This window comes from Candoia aspera, chromosome 1 (genome assembly GCF_035149785.1).
Source record: "Candoia aspera isolate rCanAsp1 chromosome 1, rCanAsp1.hap2, whole genome shotgun sequence".
Classification (NCBI taxonomy): Eukaryota; Metazoa; Chordata; class Lepidosauria; order Squamata; family Boidae; genus Candoia; species Candoia aspera.
Window position 1 is genome coordinate 235,714,465 of NC_086153.1, and position 23,053 is coordinate 235,737,517.

Consider the following 23,053-nt stretch of genomic DNA (forward strand, 5'->3'; position numbering starts at 1 on the left):
TATCTCTCTTAGACTCTGGTTTTTCTTGAGAACTTCAGCGAGACTCCTGCAGGAAGATTCTGTCAAGAAGCCACGACGAAGCCTGTAGAAAATGGATAGGTGAGGAGTTACAATCATATTTCTGAAAACAATTATAAACTATAGTTTTGGAAAAACCAGAGGGGATGTGACAATTTGATTAAACTGAAGCTGCATCTCCATGAATGCATTTGTAGAGGTTGACCCGTCAAGAGAGACTGAGACAAATCTCTCAGAAGTGAAAACGACCCAGTGGCTTACCAGAGTTTCTCTAGTTTACAGCTGGGATGCTTTAGCCCCTCACACAGCAGTTCCATGCCTTTGTCATTTATCTCACAGGGAGCCAGAGCTAACTCTTTCAGATTTTCATTTTCCCTGAGAACTTCAGCAAGACACTTGCCACAGGATTTTGTCAAGTGCTCGTCATAAAGGCTGTAGGGAATAGTCAGAAGAGTTACAAAGATGTTTCTGAAGGCAACCATGACATACAGCCTTGAAAGAGTGGATTATGATTAGGAAATGAAACTAAAATGGTGTCTCCAGAACTTAAACAGAGAAGAAAGCATTATGTAAATCACACTGAAAAGATGGCTGAATGGCCGACTTACCGTAGTTTCTCTAGTACGCAGTTGGGATGTTTTAGCCCCTCACACAGCAGCTTTATTCCCACATCATTTATGCCACCATCAGACAGATATAACTCTCTTAGTCTCTGGTTTTTCTTTAACACTTCAGCAACATGCCTGCAGCTGAATTCTTTTAAGAAGCCACGGCGAAATCTGCAGCAAACAAGGAGACATGACTGTGAATGTCTGAGGCACTGCCATACAATCCACCAGGCCTTGAGCCAGCACAGAAGGTTTGCTGAACGCAATCATGCCTCATTAACAAGTGGTGCTGTGTTTACACTTCTGGTGTGGGACCAGTGAAGGATAGTGATTGGGGGATTCTTCTGCCTTCATTTTTCCTCCCTCTGAGCATCACTCACTGCAGAAAAACACACCATGAGTGACTGCTCTCCTTCCTGTGCAAACTGGAGGATAGGGAAATGTAAGAGAATACTGGCAATGATGGGTTTTGCCTGACTGACACATCCCAGAGAGAGAGCAGGGTTTGCAAGGAGCATTGGGGGGTTCCCTTCCCCAACGCCCCATGCCCTTTTTCCTTTCATCAGCCTTGCTAATGGGCACAGAGGAGAGCTGCAAATTGAAGATGATGGGAGAACTGGTAAGGAACAAGGTGTACCCTGAACTAATGCTGCAGTTTTAAATCACCTAGTTAAAACTGTAGCAGCTAAAGATGACTTTAGGCTGCCTCAGCTGGGGGACAGGGAAGAGATGAATGCAATGTCATGAGGCGGAGCATGAAGAAGCCATTACCTGGGCATGTTCATAACACAGCTAAGGGGATATGAGGATGAACCCTTAAAATAGGATTTCCTTTCTTCTCCCAGAATAGTATTTGCCATGGATATGATTTGTTTGTTTAGTCCCTGCTGCCTTCCCAGGAGTCTCAGCACTTTACAACAAAATATCATAGTACAATATACCATCCATGAAACAAATCAACCCTAAAATTGGCAATCTAAAATACAGAAAGAAAAAAGGCAAAAACTATCCATTGTACATCATACATCGGTGTTACACCAATTACTCTAGGCCCTCTGGAACAATTCCATCTTTAACCATTTCTGGGAGGCCAACAAGGCTGGGGCTAACCTGATATCTACCGGGAAGCTGTTCTGAGGCATGAGCACAGCAACCAAAGCACACACAGCCATGGGGTGCTACCCTCACAGTGCAGTAGTGGGGGATCATAAGCAGTTGTTTTTCAGGAGGTACATGTGGAATGGACTGATTCCCACTGGAGAAGACAGCCCTGAAGATACGTCAGCACCAAGTTGTATGGGTTGAAACTAGGAATTGTTGCACCCAAGAGCAAGGAGGAAGGCAATGCAGGGCCTGAAGCACTTGTGGCTACAAGTGCCAACCAGTAACTGAGATGCTCCATTCTAGACTAACTGAAGCTTCCAAGTAATCTTCAGAGGTAGGTGCATATAGAGCACATTGTAGTAGTCCAATCATATAAAGAGGAGGGCATGAGTCACTGTTGTGAGATCCTCTTGCTCCAGGTAGGACCATAACTGGCACACTTCCCAGAGGTGGGCAATCCACACACAAACAGCCCTGACAACAGCTTATATCTGCCCATACAGCAATAGCCAGGGGTCCAGGAGGACCTGCAAGTCAGGGCAATGTCATCCCAACAAGAGAGAACATCCCAACAGAGTTGATAAAAAAAATCCACAGTGAATGAACAGCAACTCCATTCAGGATTCTCCCTTATAGTAGAGAATGATTCAGTTTCAATCTGTTTTGTCCCATGACCTGGCAATCTTCTTTGACAATAGGGTTGCTCACATGGGCAAGGACTGGGATTTCCCAGTTCTTATTGGCCATTTCATGCTGGACCTGGCTTCTGCAGAGACTCTTCCCACATCATTTGTCAGGTGTCTTGGGAGCTTCTTATGAATATAGATCTGTCTTTGTCTCCTTTGAAATCCTGATAATTTACACTGAGAGGAGGGTTTTTTTTCCCATTTCAAAGGCAGCAAGATACATTTTTAAGATTTTGGAATGGAGATTTAAGTTTGGCCTAGGTTCCTATGACTTTTTGAGAAAACCTTAATTTAAAAATGCAGGAATTTTTTTAGTGCTTGGGCAGAAAAAGGAATTGAACACTTAAGACCAGCCAATTGTTAATCACTCCCTTAAAGCTTTCAGCTCCTGTAAGAAGAAATTGGTCTAACTTGCTGAATGGCAACATATTCAATTAAAATTTTATTGTAAATTGCCCAGAATCTCCTTTTCGGGAGAGATGGGCAGTGATAGAAATTTGAAAAATAAATAAATAAATAAAATCACTCTGAGCTGATCTCTCAATTTGGACCTCTTGTCCTGCACCCTTTGAAACTCCTACAATCCTGGTTATATTGGAAAAGGTTTTGACGGAGTCTAAACCTACAGACTGCATTTATAAACAAAGAGTTTCGATAAGGTAAGCACTGATAATTTACAAAAACTTTGTAATAAACCATTCTTGAGGGTAGGAACATGAACATTATGCTATTGGAGAATCCATGGATGAAGGATCTTGGAAATATGCATGGTCTGCCTTCTTGGCATTGGCTCTGAACTTCAGGACTGAAATGAAAATCAAGTTGCTATTTCAATAAATCGCTTTCTCATGAACAGGGCTTGCTCCCAATTTATGAACAAAGTAGTTTGACACTGAAGGGGTTTCTCATCTCCCCATTGCTTATGATCAGACCAATTTCTAATGAGGTTTGCACTGATACCCTTCTTCCCCTGCTAAAGCAATGAGAGATCTATTAGGGTGGCCTGCTTTGAAAATTTATGAAAGCTGAAGAATCCTGAATGTTCTTGGGGATATTCCAAGAGACAGAGGTAGCAATCCTGACAAGGTCTTAGTTGCCTCACTATGGGATGGAAAGGTGAGATTGGCCATTGACACAATTGACCCTGAAGGCCCTCTTTATTGTGGTGTAGCAACCATCCCTGGAAGCTTCTCTACTTGGTAACAGCAACTCCAAATGTATTATACATTTTTTCAATGTCCTTGTTCACTGTTAAGTTTATTACCTCTTAGGAAGGACTGACCTCGTCTTTGTTTTGTAATAACAATTTCAAAAACGTCTTTGTAAATATCCCTTGTGCTTTTTTGTACCATCCCTTTAAAAAAACATCTGAGAACAATCCATTATTTTTCCTAAAGGTTTCTCATTCTTCACATAATATTTTATAACAAAATACCTTCAATTGCTTTGACAGATGTGAATGAGCAACATACATTTATTATTATTAATTGCAATGTAGCATCAATACTTTAAAATAAACCATCATGAAGGGTTTTTCAAGCTAAGTTGCAACAAAAAGGAGGCAGGATTTGAAGGGGACTACCTTTCAATTTTAACAGAAGGCATGGGCTGGGCTGGGGGCAGGGATGAAAAGCAGAACATGCCAATGAACAGGGATATCCAATGTATCCAGCCGCCCTACTTTTCTTCTTTTCAGGCAGGGGGAGGAAAAATGGTCAGAGCTGCAGGTTTAGCTGTATGACATTATCCTCACAGAAATACCTGAGCTGCTGCAGCAATAACATCTATGCTAAAATGCAAGCGGGTTCTTACCTCAACTCCCTTAATTTTCTCAGAGATGTCAGAGCTTTAAAGAAGAGTTCCAGAGATCTTTCCACCAAACTCCTTTCACTAAGAGGGAAGAAAGACAGTTTCTCTCTCAGACTTTAGATATTACCAATTCCTTTATTTTCAGAATAAAATAGCATTGAGGATTACACACTTGTATATTAATGATAAATTAATTCAAACATGTTGCAGGAATGGAAAATGGGCAGTAAAAGGAGGAACATTTTAAATTTTAAAAAAATACTTATGGAGCAGAGCTTCAAAAAATTAAGATTTGGGCATAGGCACTCCTAATTAACCAGGCTGGCTCACTAGCAGACATTATTATCTTTGGTTGAAGAGGAAGATGTCTCACAGAGTGAGGAGACTGAGGAGGAAGTGCTGTTTCCAAGGGAGCGTCTTCCACAGCTTTGGGAGGGCCTGGGAATGTCAGGAGAGCTCTCTGGATCACAAGGCACACCCCCGAGATAAGATAAGAGAGCTCAGGTCCTACCAACCCCCAGGCTGCAGCCATTGAGGAAGGAGAAGAGAAAGGGAGAAGGACCATCCAGCCACTTCTTTCCCTCCACTTCCACAGACCCACTGAAGGAAAAAACTGGAAGAAGCAGGATAATGACTCTGGGGGAAAAAAATGGAGCATTGGTCCTGTCCAGAGGTACCAGTTGCTGAAGCCACCAAACTAGGCTAGGCATCAAAACAATTGTCACCCCCAGCAAGTAACAGTAAGAAAAGGACAGTACAAAAACAGTGGGGAGATGGCGCTTCCCTACTAGCTCATTCCCAAACAGCTGAACTGTGGTCTCCCAGTGACAATAATAGCTGCCAAGGTTGACCAAGGGAGGAGGGAAAATGGGCTACCCAGGCTAGTGGCAAGGAGTCCCAGATCAGGAATACCATCCAGGAATCTTCATCCACAGGAGAAACAGGTAAAGCTGGGGAAGGAATAAAAGCCTCCTCAGCCCTCTGTGAAGCAAGATGTAATGATTGCCCCAGCCCAAATACTCAGACTCACAAGAGGCTGCTATATGAAATCTGATTTATTAAGGAACTTAGGACAAATACAGAGAAAGCTGAGAATGAGCAAAAGCGCGCCAAATACAAACTTAAACCCTTGGTGCAAACGTCTCCCGCCTCCCTCGTAACAGCCCCGCCCGTCACAGGTGCTAGCAATCGTCAGACCTGCTAGCCTGGGAAAGTAACCTTGAACACAGCAGATAATACAAATACATTCCAGAGCAAAGCCAAAAGATAAATACTCCCATCCTCCCGTGAAAGATGAAACACGCTTCCAGCTAATGACATGCGAAACGTTACGATGTATCAAAGACATTGAAACGGCGAACATGACATACCGCCTCCCCAAAAATACACCTAGGGACCCGGCTTAGTGGGATAAGCAGAGTGGAAACGGGCAACTAGGGCAGGGGAAGCCACATCTGGTGCAGCGACCCACTCCGGATGAGGGAAATGCTTCCAACGAACTAAGTATTGCAGAGTATTGCGAAGGCGTCTAGAATCTAAAATTTCTTTAACTTCAAAGTGTTGCTGACCGTCAATCATGATGGGGGTTGGAAGTGGAGGTTGGTGATGCCAGCGGTCAGAACGAATAGTCGGTTTGAGCAAACTGCAATGAAAAACAGGGTGTAAGCGTTTGAGATTATGAGGCAAGTCAAGTTTAAAAGTCACAGGGTTAATTTGAGCGGTAATGGGGAAAGGACCCACAAATTTAGGAGCCAGTTTCTTAGAAGGTTGTAAGGACTTAATGAACTTAGTGGAAAGGTAAACCGAGTCCCCAACTTGAAATGCCGGCTGAGGGGCACGCTTCCGATCAGCATAATGTTTGTAATCCAATTGTGCCTCAGCTAATGCCTTTTGAATCATCGGCCAGGAGTCTGCTAGTTGCGTTGCCCAATCACCCGGAGTGGTCGATCCGCCTGGAGGTTGCGGTAAATCCGGGATAGGTACAAAGTCTCTGCCTTGGGCAACACGAAATGGGGTTTGACCGGTGCTTTGATGAACCGCATTGTTGTAAGCAACTTCTGCAAAAGGGAGGAGGTCTACCCAGTTGTCCTGCTGGTAATTCACAAAAGCTCGAAGGTACTGCTCCAGAGTAGAATTTAAAGCCTCTGTGGCCCCGTCCGTCTGTGGATGCCACGCCGTGGACAGGGCTTGCTTCGTTCCAGCAGTTTGAGGAATGCCCGCCAAAATTGCGAAGTAAATTGTGTGCCCCTGTCCGAAATCAAGCAGGAGGGACATCCGTGTAGCCTGTACACGTGTACCAGAAAGAGGCGGGCCAATTGACGTGCCGATGGAATGGACACGCAAGGAATGAAGTGGGCTTGTTTTGAGAAATAGTCTTTGACCACCCAAATGACAGTCTTGCGTTGACTGGGTGGTAATTCAACAATAAAGTCCATGGAAATTTCATCCCAGGGGCAAGATGGGGCAGCCACCGGCTGCAGCAGCCCCTGAGGCTTCCCCCCCTTGCGCTTAGACATCGCACAAACAGTGCAGGAGGCAATATAGTCCTTGACATCTTTGCGTAATGTGGGCCACCAGAACTGCCTCCGAACGAGGTGTAAGGTTTTCACAAACCTGAAGTGACCCGCTAGTTTGTCATCGTGTGAACGTAATAACACCTCTTTTCTTAGGCTTTCAGGGACGTAGAGGCGGTTAGATTTCCAAGCGAAGCCTTGGTCAAAAGTAACATTGTCTTTATTTGCAAGCAACCAAGTATCAGTTTTCAGCTCTTTTAGAAACTTTTGTTGCAACTGGGAAGGAATTGACAAAGCGGTCGGCTGGGCGGCGTCTGCAGAGGTTGGCTGCTGCACGCGCGTTTGGCTGCGCGTCACAGCCTGCATACCTAATTGGGGCGCCGTCCACAGGGTGCTTACCACTTCTGGCGCTGCCCCAGAGTCCTGAGGTTGCCTTGACAACGCATCAGCCAGGAAATTCTTTTTCCCCGGAATAAACTTCAATTGAAAATTGAACCGATTAAAAAATTGAGCCCAACGGACTTGTTTTGGGCCCAGTTTTCGAGGGGTGCTAAGAGCTTCCAAATTTTTATGGTCTGTCCACACCTCAAAGGGATGATTCGCCCCCTCTAGTAAATGCCGCCAAGCTTCTAACGCGGCTTTTACTGTGAATGCCTCTTTCTCCCATACATGCCAATGCCTCTCAGTCTCGGAGAATTTGCGGGACAAGTAGGCACATGGTTTGAGGCATCCTGTCCCGTCCTGTTGCATCAACAATGCCCCAATGGAATAATCGGAGGCATCAGCCTGAACCACAAAAGGTTTCGCGGGATCGGGGTGTTGCAAAATTGGCTCTTTGATAAAAGCCACCTTGAGCCGCTCAAACGCCGTTTGACAAGCAGGCGTCCAGCACAGCAGCGCCCCTGGATTCTTTACTCTTCGAGTGTCTCCCAAACCCTTGGTTCGGAGCAATTCTGTTAGTGGCAAGGCAATTTCAGCGAATCCCCTTATGAATAATCTGTAATAGTTACTGAACCCCAGGAAACTTTGAAGTTGCCTGCGGGTGCAGGGACTTTCCCAGTCCATGATAGCTTGCACCTTAGCAGGGTCCATTTCAATGCCTTTATCTGAAATTCTATACCCCAAATAGTCAATTTGCGTCTGGTGAAAGGCACATTTAGACAGTTTGGCATACAACTCTGCTGTTCTGAGTTTACTAAGCACCCTTTTTACCAGAGAGACATGTTCTTCCATGGTTTCAGTATAAATCAATACATCATCCAAATACACCAATACCCCCTTAAACAGATGCTCATGCAGTACTTCATTGATCAATTGCATAAATACCCCAGGGGCCCCAGCCAGACCAAATGGTAAAACCTTATACTGGAATGCACCCAACGGGCAATTGAAGGCGGTTTTCCACTCATCGCCCTCCTTGATTCGTACACGATAATAGGCTTCTCTTAAATCGAGTTTAGAGAAGATTTTTCCCTTAGCCAGATGTGACAACATGTCCTTGATCAATGGCAAGGGATATTTATTGGAAATTGAGACGGCATTTAATCCACGGAAATCGGTACAAAGTCTCAATGTCCCATCCTTTTTTGGGCGGAAGAGGACCGGCGCCCCCACCGGTGAATTCGCTGGCTCAATGAATCCGCGCGCCAAATTTTTGTCCACAAAATCTCTCAACAGAGTTAGTTCCTTTTGCGTCATGGAATAAATCTTTGGCTTGGGCAATTGGGTGTTGGGCACCAGCTCAATGGCACAATCCGTTTTACGATGAGGGGGCAATTGATCCGCTTCCTTTTCGCCAAACACATCAGCAAACATCCGGTACTCAGGCGGCAAGCCTTCCAGAGGAGGGGCCGGGCAATGCGGAGTCGCAGCTGCCGCAACCCCCACCATCTCCTCTGGGGTACCCTTCCCCTCTGCCGCTTGGTAAAACCCATCCCTAAACGTGATAGTCCGGTAGACCCAGTTTATTTGGGGATTTTGCTGAACCAACCAGGGCACCCCCAACACCACCAGGGGACCCCCTACCGGAGCCACGACAAAAGACAAACCTTCTCGATGGCTGCCCAGCTGCAAGGCTACCCGCCCTGTGAAATGGGTGACCGGTTTGCCCCCTGCCATGGACCCATCCAGCTGTGTAAAGGCGATGGGTCGCTGTAAAGGGAAAGTGGGTAGCTCCAGAGCCGCTACCACATCGGGGTGCATCAGACATCTGGAACACCCCGAATCGATCATGGCCCATACTTCTACAGTCTTGGATCAGGAGCCCAACTTCAACTTCACCGTGAGAATGCGGTAACTGCCACTCACCGATGAAGGCTCGCGCCCTTCTTCCACCACCTGCCCTGCGGCGCCCTTTAAAGCAGGTGGCTGCCGTTTCCCGCCGGCTGCAGTAGTTCGGGCTCACCCTCATCCTCGTAGAACATCACATCGTCTCCCTCGCTTTCAGCCACCGCTGCTTTCTGCTTCCTCGGCAGGGAAGGGGACTTCGTCGGTGGCTTGCCCAGCCGTTCTTCCCCCTTTGCCTTCGGGCATGCCGCCACTCGATGCCCCTCCTTACCACATCACAGACACTGGCCTTTTGCATACCGCTTCTCTCGCTCCTCGTCCCAGGGTCGTTGCCCGGGTCACCCCCCGGTACTCGGTGGGCGACTGGGCTTCGCCTCCCGCCCCGATTTGGCGGTCCTTCGATGGGCGAAGATCTCATGGGCATGCTCAGCCCTTCCCGCAAGCTGGATCCACTCGTACAACGTATATGGGTCGTCTCTCCCCAAGGGCCAGCGCAGCACCTCTGTGTTCAGGCCATCCTTGAATAACTCGATGATGGTGGCTTGGGACCAGTCATCCACCTTCCCAGAAAGCGCTTTGAACTCTAGCGCATAATCAGCCACAGATCTTGACCCCTGCTTAAGTTCTTTCAGAGCTCGCTTTGCCCTCTCTTTCGCCAGGGGATCCTCAAAGTGTTGCCTCAACGCCCAGAGGAACTCGTTGAATTTCTCCAGTTCAGGCGCTTCCGACTGGCACATCTGGACATACCAGTCTGCCGCCCTCCCTTTCAGTTTGGTGGCAATGGTGATGATCTTTGCCTTTTCCGATTGAAAAAGCGACCCCCATTCCTCCATGTAGGCTTTAGCATTCATCAGGAAAAATGAGAGTTTTGTCGGATCCCCATCCGACAAACTTGACAGGGAAGTCTCTCATCCCGCCCCCCGCCGGGCTGCGCCCCGCCACCGGGGCTGCAGTGGGTTGCGCTTCCCGGGCTAGTGGCGGCTCCCCTTCTTCCATCATCACGATATCGGGTTCGGTCATCGCTGGCACTCTCCCTCACAGGGTTAGACAACTTGCCTTTTCCTGGAAAGGGGCCAGCGGAGTTGGGATCTTAGATTCTCAGCTTTATGTAATGATTGCCCCAGCCCAAATACTCAGACTCACAAGAGGCTGCTATATGAAATCTGATTTATTAAGGAACTTAGGACAAATACAGAGAAAGCTGAGAATGAGCAAAAGCGCGCCAAATACAAACTTAAACCCTCGGTGCAAACGTCTCCCGCCTCCCTCGTAACAGCCCCGCCCGTCACAGGTGCTAGCAATCGTCAGACCTGCTAGCCTGGGAAAGTAACCTTGAACACAGCAGATAATACAAATACATTCCAGAGCAAAGCCAAAAGATAAATACTCCCATCCTCCCGTGAAAGATGAAACACGCTTCCAGCTAATGACATGCGAAACGTTACGATGTATCAAAGACATTGAAACGGCGAACATGACACAAGAGGGAAGGAGGAAAATGGTTGTTTCTCACAGAACAGTGTTTTGAAAGGAAGTCCAAGGTCATTGCCCTCGGCTGGAAAGAATGCCCAGGTCCTGCATGTGGAGTAACATCTAAAATATGAACTGTAAGTTAAAAACAGCTAGATGGAAGCAGCTATTAGAAAACTCAATACAAGTGTGATGCATTTAACCTCAAGCAACCTAGGCTAGGAAACTTGAATTCTTATGTGGGGAGAACTTCATAATATGTATATGTATATTATTAAAGAAGTTTTTAGCAAGGTAAAAGCCATACAAATATTGAGAGAAAATAAAGAAAAATAGTGGATAGTAAGAAAAGGAAATGGAAATGGAAAGGAAAGATTATAAAGAAGCAGCTTCTGACCTTCTTGACAGTGGTTATAGATACATTTATATTTTACTCTCACTCTCTAAGGGTATATCGTAATTTCCTTCTTTCCATAAGCTACCTTTCTACTCATCAAACCCATAAATCACAAGTTCGTTTCTCTCTTTTTTCAGGCCATCAGGGGTTATGTGGGGAGGACTTCATGTATGTGTGTCACAGATGTGGACAGCAGTTCATAAAAGCAAGCACCCAAACTTATCATATGCAGCAACATGCGGGGGGAAAGCCTTATGTCTGCAATACCTGTGGGATAACTTCTGCATGATCAAGCTCACTCATTGCCTCAAGATAAGGTTAAAAGTGACACAAATAAGAAATCTCAGTCTTTAACAAATGAACATTCAGGATATTATACTGTATGTGTGTTTGTGTGCAGAAAAGCTCCTGTTATAATAGACCCTTATATAACAGAGAACCAATATAATGTGTGCACATGGACAAAGGGATGAATCGGAAAGCCTTGCTGATTTCACTGTTTATGCTGAAAGCCTGAGAATTATGAAGGATACAAAGGGGATGAGAGATTATCAATACGGGACATTTTGGGGTAGTGTCAAGAGTGATCTTGCAAGAAAAGAAACAAGCATATTGTTCCCTGCATCTTGGCAATTAGGAAGAACATGCATTGTAGAGAGTGGCTGAGTTGGGGAAAAATACTATTTAACATTAGAAAAGCTAAGGATGACTCAGGCTTGGCTCACTCCTGGATAGCGATGCGATGAACACAACATCACAGCGACTGAGCAGAAAAAAAGTTGTTGCTGGGGCATGTGCGTGTCCTGTTCAGGTCCAAGGGGGAAAGGCCCCAAGAGGAGATCACCACAACAGTGGCGGCAAAGGCTCAGCTGTTGCCCCAGGCCAGAGAAGGTGGTTTCATTCCCTGCAAGCCACTTCCATCTTCCTGCAGTGCCTCTCACAAGCACCGCCTTCACCCTTCCTCCCTGAGGGCTCCAGAAGGCTCTTAAGACTGGCTCTGTTTCCAGGCCTGGGGTTAATCTGTTAGTGGAGCCCCTGGTGAGGGGGGGGGGCGTATCTGTGTGTGTCTTTTTACTGTTATGGCAAGTTTTATTCAGGCTGTTATGCTTACATTTTAAATGTGTGTATATTGGATGTTATAAGCCATCCAGTGTCTTTTGGAGTGGGGCAGCTATAACAAATCTAATAAACAAACAAAGCCATGCTATTTTTGTTCAAGGGGACGACTGCACTGGCCTTACCATTTTTAGCTAACATAAATATATCTGAAGACTAGAGGTTCCTACTTAACTGAATTGCCCAAAGACACTTGAGCATGCTGCTCCAAAGTAGTGTTTGATCTAGCCCATTGTTATAATTCAAAAAGCAAGTTAGGCATTGTTGGTAACAGAGTTATCCAAAATTAGGTGAAATATTCAACAGATGCTTCAGACAATAAAAAATACTTACTGAGTTTCTAAGGGAAATAAGTCTTTGTTTCTTAGAACTGGATTGGCAGGACCATCAACATAGAGATGCTCCAAATTATGGCAGTCTTCTATACAATAGGCCAGGATCATCAGTTCCATCCCTGAGTTGTAACCATAACTTAGTTCAGTCATAGCGTCCAATGCATTTTTAATAAAATTGTGATCCTGGGTCTCATATAGATAACTAAAAATTTCTTTTCCCAAACAGGAATATATATTCCATTCTTTGATGATATTTTTCACCCAGTCTAATAAGCATTCCTTAATGCCAGATGAAATTTTCCATCCAAATGCTTTTTTTAAGTCTTTCATTCTCTTCTCTTCATTTAAAAATCCAAAGAGGAATTGCACTGTTAGTGTAAAATCAAGCCTAGAAGACAGAGAGCTTTCTAAGAGTGTCTGCAAATTTTCATCCCCATTTTTAAAATGTTGCTCCTTTCCTTCTTCTAAAATATAAAACAAAGCAGCAAAAAACTCTTGGAAGCTTAAATGAATAAAGTTAAAGGAATGAATGCATTCAATGTCCCTTTTGAAGATGTTTTCATTTAGAAAGAGGGGAAGAGAGTCTTCCTCATCTAAATTGTGCTTTTTGAGTCCTTCTTCTGTAAACAGTATTTGCTGATTCCAGATTCCCTCTGCTGCCAAAGAACACAAACCTTTTAAGTTTCTTTGGATATCCTCGTTGGATTCTTTATGGTGAAATTTTAACAAGCTGGAGAGATACAGCAGATAGACTGCCGTGAGGGTGTACGGGGTCTGCTGAAGGTCCTCATCTCTCTCCATCTCTTGTTTCATCACCGTGCAGATGATCCAGCTCACAAGGGGAATCACACACATGGTGAAAAGAGTGTCATTTTGTTCCACAAATTTTAAAGCTTCAGTTGCTTTATCTTCATTTTTAAAAAAATTGTGGAAATATTCCTTCCTCTCCTTTATAGTAAACCCCAGGATCTCAAAATAATGTGGGCGCTCCAAACGTTTGAGTTTGTTCAAAGCGGTTGGTCTTGTGGTGATTATGAGATAGGATTCAGGAAGAATCTTTTTTTGAAATAAACTGTTCAGAAGGATGCTCACTGATGTTTTCTTCCAGGGATCAGTACAAAGGCAGCCTCCAGACCAATAAAAGGAAAATCTGAATTCATCAAACCCATCAATTATGAACAGAAGCTTCTTTGGATTGCTCAGGATTGCTTGTATGGTATCTTTAACTACGTGGGTAGGCAGGCATTGTTTTGCAATTATTTCTGCAATGCTACTCTCCTCTCTGTCTGTATGAAGGTTCATCTCTCTACAATTAATGTAGAAAACATAATTAAACATGTCTTGATAAAGCCGTTCAGAGGCCCAATCAAATATGATTTTTCTTGCTGTCATGGTTTTCCCAATTCCTGCAGGTCCTAGCAGTACCACAACTTGTGGAATTACCATGTGTTTATCAGGGTCAAATAGCTTTCCAATGGTGGTAGAAGAAAGGGCTCTTTTATTCATAATTTCAGCATGTTTCTTTCCTGAAGCCAAAATTTCATGTTCTCTCTCTTTTTCAAGCCGGTGATAAACTACGATGATGGGGTTTGAGTATCTCTCGTTTAGGTATTCGTATTCACCAAGACAAGAATTAGGATCTTCGATGGTCTGAAATATTTCTTTAACATGGCTTCTGTAATCTAAAGAGAAGGCATCCCATATGAGAAGTCTTAAAAAACAGCCATTCACTAAGGCATTTTGCTGATCAGCAAAAAAACCCTGGATCCTCTCCCTGAAGTCGCAAAGCTCCTGAAATTTTGGCTGGCTGCTTCCAGTGATATTACAAAGAAAATGAGGGGCATTTTGTTCAATGCTTTCCTTGTGCTAATCAGTTATACATTCTAGACTGTGATCCCTTTTGCAACTAGGGTTACCAGACATCCTGCAAATGGAGGGCATGTCCTCCTTTTTGTCCTCACATCCTCTGTCCGGCAGGCATAGCCTTAAAATCAAATGATCTCTTTCTCAGCAGCTTTTCTCCCTGGGGCTGTGCTTCCCTAGCAAGAGCTAACTGAAAGTTAACTAGCTCCCTCTGTGACCTTAATTAGTTGATTAGAACCCTCCAGCCAGCTTGTGCTACTGACTGAAACTGACAAGACCTTAATCAGTTACATGCTGAAAGCTTTTGCCTCCTAACCAGCTCTAGCAAATTCCTGCCATTGAAAAACCAGTCCTTCTGATGCTGGTGTTGGAAGGGTTCAGGCAACCCCCCTTGTCTTCCAAACTGCCATTTTCAAACCACATCTTCCCCTGATAGACGCTTCCCACCAAAAACACTTCCCCAAACTGGGTAAGAAGATGGAAACTTCAGGACCAAAGACTAAGATTAAAAATAGAAGAGAAACAACTTAAACATAAAGGATCACAATAGAATAATAGGAGAATACCAACATGAGCCCTAAAGGATCCTTCCAATAACCTGATCAAATTCCCCGCAAGCCGATCAGGTCGGGAAACGGAGAGGACAAAGGCGGAGAGGCAACACCTTAGCACAAGTAAAGGAAAAGGGGCTTCCCCTCAGAATAACAATAATCTAAACCCAATGAGCAAAAGCCACAGCCCTGAGGAAGCTTAATTGACTAAAGAGCAAGAAACCGCAGAACAATAGGGGGCACGACCACGGGAATGCCTCTGATCTTTGGTCAATTACACCCTCTCAGAATTCTTAGAGCACCCCCTTCCAGGAAACAGACTAAGCGGGATCCGGCTAAGACAAAACATCGTCTTTTGCGCTCTTTTCACTAACAATAAGACCCGCGTTCCTATATAAAGGGCTGGTGGGGAAATACAAGGGTGGCCACCTCCAACCAGCATACTCTGTATGTGCTCTTGGAAAATAAAATCACCTCTGTTCAAGCAACCGCCTGCGTATCTTCATTCCCGGCTCAGAACGGACCCTGGTAAGATTTCCTTCCAACGCTGGAAAATGTAATTTCATATACATCTAGAACTAAGTACTTTTTATTTTTATTTCATTATTTTATTTTGCAGTTTTCCACTGTAATTTTTGTCACAGATGGCAAGAAAGTTAAACAGTTATTGTGTCCTCCTCCTCCATTCCTGCTTTTCCCTCCTTTTTTCAATTTTCCGTGTCCTCCTTTGCCTGTTCAGATGTCTGGTAACCGTAGTTGCAACACATGATAGCTTGATGAGGTTTACTGATTAATTTAGGTTAATTGGTAGACAATCACATTTTGAAACATTTTAAGTTAAAATGTTTAATTTATATCAAGTTCTAATATTTTATGCTTCTTTTTTATGTTCGGAATCTGATTCAGGCCCTTAACATAGCTAAAATTTAGGCCTGAAATCACCCATCCAACTTTGCTGATGATGATTCCTGCCTTACCTGATGAATCTGGCATCTGTTGAAGAGTAACACCACCTGCAACTGAAAATGGAGAAGACTTAAAAATAATCATAATTTATTAAATTTATATGCCGCCATCTCCCAGTGACTCCGGGAAGTTCACAAATTGTTAAAAACAAGGAACAATGTAAAACCACAAAAACAACATGAAACAAAAGAACAGAGATTTAGGGAATCATAAGTTATAATATGATTAAGTACACCGCTCCTTAAATTTTTATGAATAAGATTTCTACATCAAGAACAAAGTCCAGGAAGATTCCTTGGAGGAAACAGATGGGTGCAAAATGGGAAGGCACTGAATTTGACAGAAAAGAAAACTAATTATATATATTATGTAGCTTATAAATAATAAATAAATAAATATTATATAATTATATAAAAAGCCTTGCCAAGAAAACTGCAGGGACTCATCCAGGCAGTCACCAGGAGTCAAGACTGACTCAAAAGCACACATACACACAAAAACCTCTCCATCTTCCCAGTTCCTAAGAGGTCACCATCACAGCCCTTTTGAAGACACACTAGATGTTCATCCACATGTACCCTAATAGCCTCTTGAAGACACCTTCCTAGACTTCCTTTTAAGGACATTTCCTTGTGATGTAGCCTTTATCTCACCCCCAGCCCACACCTGAAGGGGACTAACTTTTTATTTCTTTGATCTGATGGTAAAGAGGAGTTTTCATCTTCCTCCTTCCACACGTCTTGCTACATGCACTGGTGGTGCATTGGTGGCAACCATGGGAATATCACAGCAGGTAACAATTTGCTGATTTTGGCTGTGATGGGCATGCATCTCCCCCTCAGGTTGCTAGTGACTTTCCTCTATAGCCATTTGGGCTTAGGCAACAGGAGAGATCTGGCACCGGGTATCCTCCCAGTAATTCCTTCACCAGGTTTGATGAATCCAGCAGAATTTTTCAGGGGGGCATGAAAAACCCATTGACATCAAATATAAAAAGGGGGAGAGAAGAAATTAATATGACTAGGAATGAAAAGTAATTAGAAGAATAAGGAAGGGCTATTTAAAAGATCATAAAGAGTCCTTAAGTTTTACAAAATAGTGTGTTATACACTATTATATTGATCTTTCTACATTTTTATCTAATAACACTTACAAAACCCAACAATTAAAACACACCCAAGTCAAAAACAAGTTTGGAGAGGAAGAAAAGATACATAAAATTAAAGATTTCCTCAGCTTAAGCTCAGCTTCTGGTGATTACATGGACACCCCATGCATTTTTCTTAGCAGCAGTATGGAAGTGGTTTTCCAAACTTTTCCTCCAGAATGTTTTTGTTTACTCTGAATCTAGCCAACAGTCCTGGTTGTAGTCTCCCATCCAAGAACTAGCCAGGTCAGACCCTGGTTAATTTAGGGATCCAGAAGAGATTAGCCAAATGCTGCCACCTGCTGAACTGTCCAATAAAATCCATTCAAGGAAAGCTAAAATTAACTGTGTTTTAAAGATCTCTTTCAAAACTTGCAATGATGAGGTCTGATAGACTTCAGAAATATCTGAGCATACTTGATAACATATTGGCTTTTCTTACCTTTCTGTACAGTTTCTTTCAGCTTTGTTGAGACATTTGTTATATTGCCCTTTTCAAGGACATGAATGCATACCTTCCAAGCAACAACATCTCCATAATTCTGAATCATGAGTTCTGCAAGTTGCAGTTTGTCAGCATTCTGCAACCGACCTCTGGGAATATTTGGTTTCCCATCATAGTTAATGTTTTCTAGCCTCCATTTAAATTCTTTAAATTCTTCATGAAGGAGCTCATTCAATGCACTGTAGAGATTTTCTCTCACACTGTCATTCATATTAGTTATTATAGTATATATTCAATCTAAAACTAAAAGGAGAGAAAGACACTACTATAGTTCATGGAACATGCTGGTTGAAAGGAATGGTGTTATCCATCTAGATAGCACGTTCTCAAAGATAATATGCTACCTGTAGCACAGCATTTCCACAACACAACTTTTCCAAAGGGATCAGTTTTCAAAAAACAGATGAGGTGTGCTGGAGCTGGCTTGCACCAGCTGCTGAGAATTGACTGTTGAATTTTCTGGAATTTTGTGAGGCAGTTGAGAGCAGAGCTGAGCCACTACAGCTGGCACACCAACCAGCTGTTTGGCAGATAACAGCACAGCAGTGTCAGTGAAGCCTGGTAGCCTTGGGATTTTTTTTTTCTGGATTGCTGGTCATTAGACATTTATCTGCACACCACTGGATGAGATGCACAATGTTCAATGTTGCTGTAGTTTTGCAGCTGAGAAACACACTGGCTGAACAAGGTTGTCATGGTGGGAAGGAACAGCAGGAAAAATACTGTATTTATCTAGGGAAAAAAAACAATCCTGAAATTATGACCATCCTTTCCCCAAACAGAAGAACAGAAAAAAAAAGGACAAAAAACATCCTCTGCAGTGCTCATCTTCCCCACCTTTGTGGAGACAGAATTAACTGATACCAACTATTTTCTCCCTCTCACCAAAACACACACACACACACACACAAACTCCAACACACATATCCATACTCTTCTCCTGTTTCCCTGGATTCTCCCAGTTTCTTGTGGATGACTCTTTAATCAAAGGCTTAGAAGTAATGTTACCTTTCTCTCTTAGCTAGCTCTGGTTCTGCCTTGGTTTTTTAAAAAAAGAAAGCCTTTTCCCTCCAGGGGTGGGGAATTTGCCTATTGTAAGTGGCAGAAAAAGGATTATCTTCCTGCAAATTATATGAGTTCAAACCCAGTTTGCCTGCTTACTGTCAGTTAGCTGTCAGTGAGGGTCTAGCAAGAGTTGAAGCTGGTATGTTCACCACAAGAATAAAGAGAAATAAACAACATCAAATCACAAATCGCCAGGATCCAGATGTAACTTATGCCAAATTGAAGGCCTTCTGAACAGGTTAACCTTTAAGTGGAACAGGGGACGACTTTGTGATCTTCCAGAAAGAGAGAAACCCAAATCTTGGCATCAGTCAAGAAATCCTGTCCCAGAATAACAGAACTGTAGAGTTGGAAGGGATCTCATAAATCATCTAGCCCAACTCTGTGCAGAATCCACTACAGCATCTCTGACAGAGGACCATCCATTCAGAGGATCCTAGTTCTCCCTCTGAAGGGCTCCAATGAAGAATTCACCACTTCATGTGGCAGCCTGTTCCATTGGCTGACAGCCCACACAGTCTGGAAGTTCATCCTGACATCTATCAATGACTGACTTTCTTGTAACTTTATCGTGCTGGTTCTGGCCCTGCCCTGTAGGGCAAGAGGGAATCAGTCCACACTACATTTTTCATGTGACAACCCTTCAAAACTTTGAAGAGCATTGGAAGACAGCTACCATATCTTCCCCCAGACATGTTTTCTGTAAGCTTAGCAGATCTAGAGTAGATACTCCAGGCTGTGTCTCTGGCATTTGTACTGTGGCATCAGCCCTGATAATAAGGTTGTAAGAAGTATGTAATGTGCAAATGTAGACAAAGTAAGAAATGGAGTGCAACACAGCATGTGAACAAACTAATAATCTCGGAAAAGTACGTCAGCATAAAATTATAGGAATTGGCTGGATTCTACCAAAATCCAGCCCAGCAAGAATTCTTAGCAAGGTCCCAAGCAGTTGTGGAAAAGTTCCTCGGATGTTATTTGACCCCAACATTTGACAGGTCCTTTCTCTATGGAGAGGGAGGCTTGATGGTCTGTGATGGGCCAGAGGTTTTGATCAACCTTCCTGAGCTTATAGGCTTACCTTGGAGATCAAATTTAGGGCGGAGAGAAAAGTCCTTTTCTCCCCCTGGAGATATTTCCTCCTAGCCCTTAATTATGTAACTGAACAGACGCTGAAAACATTTCCCCCCGTTTTAAGTGTTTGAAAGTGTTGGCTCCTTCACAAAAATATCCAATTATCATACCAAAAGATACCACAAAAAACAATCAGCCCAAGTTGAACCTTTCAGACTTACCATTCTTGGGAGGGAAAAAAGAGGCCGAAGGCTACAGCGGAACTTATAAACAGGCAAAGAGAACTTCGTTCCTTACAGGCCGACTGCAAACAACAGTTTCCTTTTCAAAGGATCACGTGTCGCTTCACCCCTTTCCGGCCTGTAGTTCAATGCGAGTCAAGTTCCTTTCCTGATTTCTTTGAGCGTGAAACAAACTGAGGGATCTGTCGCAGAATTAGCATCTTTCAGGGCATTTCCATGAAATTCATCCTACAAAATAACAGGGCTCTTGTGCAAAGGTTCAAGGGATTGCCGTGCTTTGACAAACGCTCCACTGACACCCCCTTCAAAGCTCATCTGCAAACACACCCAGCTTCACTTTCTCCCTCCACAGCCTCTGCTGGAACTTGCAATAATCGTCTTTTGCATCGAGAAAAGCCCCCCTCAAGGCTGCGTTACAAAGGAATGGGTGCATGAACACCTCCCAGCACATGCCGCTTCAATAGATAATGTGCAACTGCTTCCCTCCTCTCCTCCTGGGCCCCCAGCGGCACTTGTGATGGTCCTCAGCAGCTCGGGGAGGGGCTGAGAAGAGATGCTGGCAGGCAGGCGCCCTTCACTGAGGCAAAGTCCCCCCCACCCCCGCCCAGGCCCAGGCAAGATTGCCGTCCTCAGTGGCATTCCAGGTTTCTGTGAGGAAAGCCCTCATCTTCTGAAGAACTTGCACAACGGGACTGTAGCCATGTAACAGTCCTCACCACACAAAAAGAATCACCGAAGCAGTGGGGCAACTGAAGCCTGTTTTTTTCTTTAAGAGCTCTTAACAAAATGATATTTACAAATGTAATGAAAAGGCAGCAGTGGTCTTTTCATGGGATTTCGCCATTCCTTAGAACAGCGGCTCAGGTATCGCGTTGTGTTTGGGGTACCACTCTTTCCGAAGGGTTCAGACAAACCGGAACAGGTTCAGTGAAAGTTGGGTATTAAATAAAACATTGTTGTTCCTTTTAAAATAAGACAACCTGTGTAAATACAAGCAGAAGGAAATTCTGTTTTAAGTCTTCTGCTTCTGTAGGAAGGGATAAAAACATTTAGCCAAATTGCTGCACTATTCCATTTTTATCTTCCAGTCACCAGAAAGGCAACAAAGATCCGAGTACCTATTTCTCTCACATGCTGGAGTTCGGGGGGGGGGGGGGAGGATGCCAGGTGCTTCCCGGAAGGTAGGTGGTGGCAACAGGAGCTACCAAGCCACTGACCCAAAGCAGGAGGAAAGGCCAGGTAAGGAAGACCCAGAGGGCTTCTGGGGGAAGAGGTGGAGACTTCCACCCAACAGGTTCAGCCCTTCCAATACATACGTCCACACAGAAGAAGGTCAAAGCTCATTTCATATCGTGCCAGAGGGCAAGACAGCAAAATAGGCTGAAGTTACAAGGAGGTTGATTCCACTTGAATGTTAGGAAATATTTTCTAACAGTTTAAGCAGTTTGTTAGTTGAACCATTCACCCAAGAGATGGTGGACTCGCCTTCACTGGGTGTGTTCAAGCAGAGGCTAGACAGCCATCTCCACGGTGTATGAAGCAGCAGTTCTGATGGCCAGTTGGCCCTCCCAACTCCCTGCTTCTAAATGTTGGTTTTATAGCACCTCAACAAATAGATGTCATGCTTTGGTGGAACCCCCTGCAAGGTCATTCCAGCACTCGAAACTTCTTCACTGTTGTTCCTTCCATGTATCCATATGGAGATCTGGCTGTAAGCATTTCAGGCAACTTGGCTCTCATTGTTTCCTCAATTAATTCATTCACATCTGGTCTGTGACAAGTAAAAAAATGCTAATGTTTGCTGCATATTATTACTAATAGTATCATATTTTGGTCTGGATAAAAGCTATTGAGATAATACAGAAAATGTACTTTTGGTTTAAAATAACCCCTGCCCCTGTGCCCCAAATTAAAAAGCAATCGATCCACTAAAATATTTAGAAAATTCGAAAGAGTTTAAAAGGTCAGCAGCTTTTTAAGGTGCAAAGTCACTGACCAAATGACCTGAGCTGCCAATTGTATCACAGTAGTTGCATGAAATTCCCCCCGCCCCGCTGTTCCGGACTGTCACAGTTGTATGAGATTTGGGCCATTTTTGTCTGTTTGTATGTTCAGGGCTGTTCCGGAGTGTCACAGATGCCATGGCATCCAAAGGTGCTTGGTTCCCAGCCCTTGATCTTTACACTACACTTTGTTTTGAAGGGGTTGGTTTTATCATTCTTCCCCATTCAAGGAATGCCAAAAAGTGCATGGGCAGTATTGCCTATTTCCTAATAGGGACTCCTCAGCCCAAAGTCCTGTTCTCAGAAATACTTGTGCTGGGGATCTGCAAGACAAAAAATCATCAGGTGAGGAAGTGGAAGGTCTTAAATCCAAATAATGGGTGTTACAAGGACAAGGCACTTGTCGAATGTTTATTAACTCTGATGACAAGTACAATGGAAATACTTTTTAGGGTCACTGTATATGATAACTATATAAAACATTTGAGCAAGGTGTTTCTCAAAGCATGTTAGTGTACGCAAAGCACCTTCCTCAAAGCATTAAAGCAGCCACATCTTTTGGAAGGTCACATGGCAGCTTCAGAGGCCATCCCCAGCTGCCTACGTGTCTGTGTGCATCTGCAACTACTTCATGGCCATCTCTGCACAAGTGTTGTCTTTATCCATTTAGTCAGGGACAGCCTCCAAAACAGCTGTGCGAATCTTCCAAAAGATGTAGCTGCTTTAAGCCTTGCAGAAAGGTACGTTGCAAACCATGTTAATACAAGCCAAGCACCTCTTTTGAATGCTTTGCACAGCCTGATCACGTATATTTCCAACAAGTTTGAAAAAGAAGAGACAACTTCCGGAAGCAGAAGGCAATAGTCAGAAATTACTGCCAATTCTTAAGAGAAGGTTCTGCCGTTCTTCTGACTTATATTACGCCAAGAGAGCATCTTCAAAGGATGGTAGTCCTCATGATAACTGATCTTTTATAGACTAAGGCAGCAAAAAGAAAAATAATCTGGCCGAAGATTTGAGAATTTCACCCCCCAAAGAGTCCCTCGTAAGTGAAATCCATCGAGTCTTTGTGCTTTCCTCAAAAATAAAAAACTGCAGAGAGGTCCTTCTTTTTAAAAAATGTAAGAGATAGGGTCTTCTTCACCTTTAACTTTTAAAAATCCTGATATAGTTTTAGGGTCATACCAGGAAGTGCCAAAGAATAGCATACTCTATTGTTAAAAGTTAAACAAAAGACCTCCTCTTGCATTCGACGTTGCGCTCTTCCACCTGACATGGTCATCATCAGGAGGGGC

At 43.8% G+C, this 23,053-nt stretch overlaps 1 protein-coding gene across 1 annotated transcript; it reads right to left on the minus strand.

The window, feature by feature from the left end:
* Window positions 1-275: 275 nt before the first annotated feature.
* LOC134507184 (NACHT, LRR and PYD domains-containing protein 12-like) lies at window positions 276-17,585 on the minus strand. Its single transcript, XM_063317715.1, has 5 exons — window positions 17,312-17,585; window positions 15,734-15,775; window positions 12,341-14,024; window positions 627-797; window positions 276-450 (listed from the first exon to the last, which is right to left on the minus strand). Exons 1-5 carry the CDS (start codon window positions 17,583-17,585, stop codon window positions 276-278), a joined length of 2,346 nt encoding a protein of 781 aa, XP_063173785.1.
* Between the last annotated feature and the right edge of the window lie 5,468 nt (window positions 17,586-23,053).

Coding starts and splice junctions, on each gene's coding strand:
- LOC134507184 (XM_063317715.1), bottom strand. CDS start 17,585: ATGAATGACAGTGTGAGAGAAAATCTCTACAGTGCATTGAATGAGCTC. Junction 14,025..15,733: donor ACAGATGCCAGATTCATCAG/GTAAGGCAGGAA, acceptor CCTTCTCTTTAG/ATTACAGAAGCCATGTTAAA. Junction 798..12,340: donor TTATTTCCCTTAGAAACTCA/GTAAGTATTTTT, acceptor TGTTTGCTGCAG/ATTTCGCCGTGGCTTCTTAA.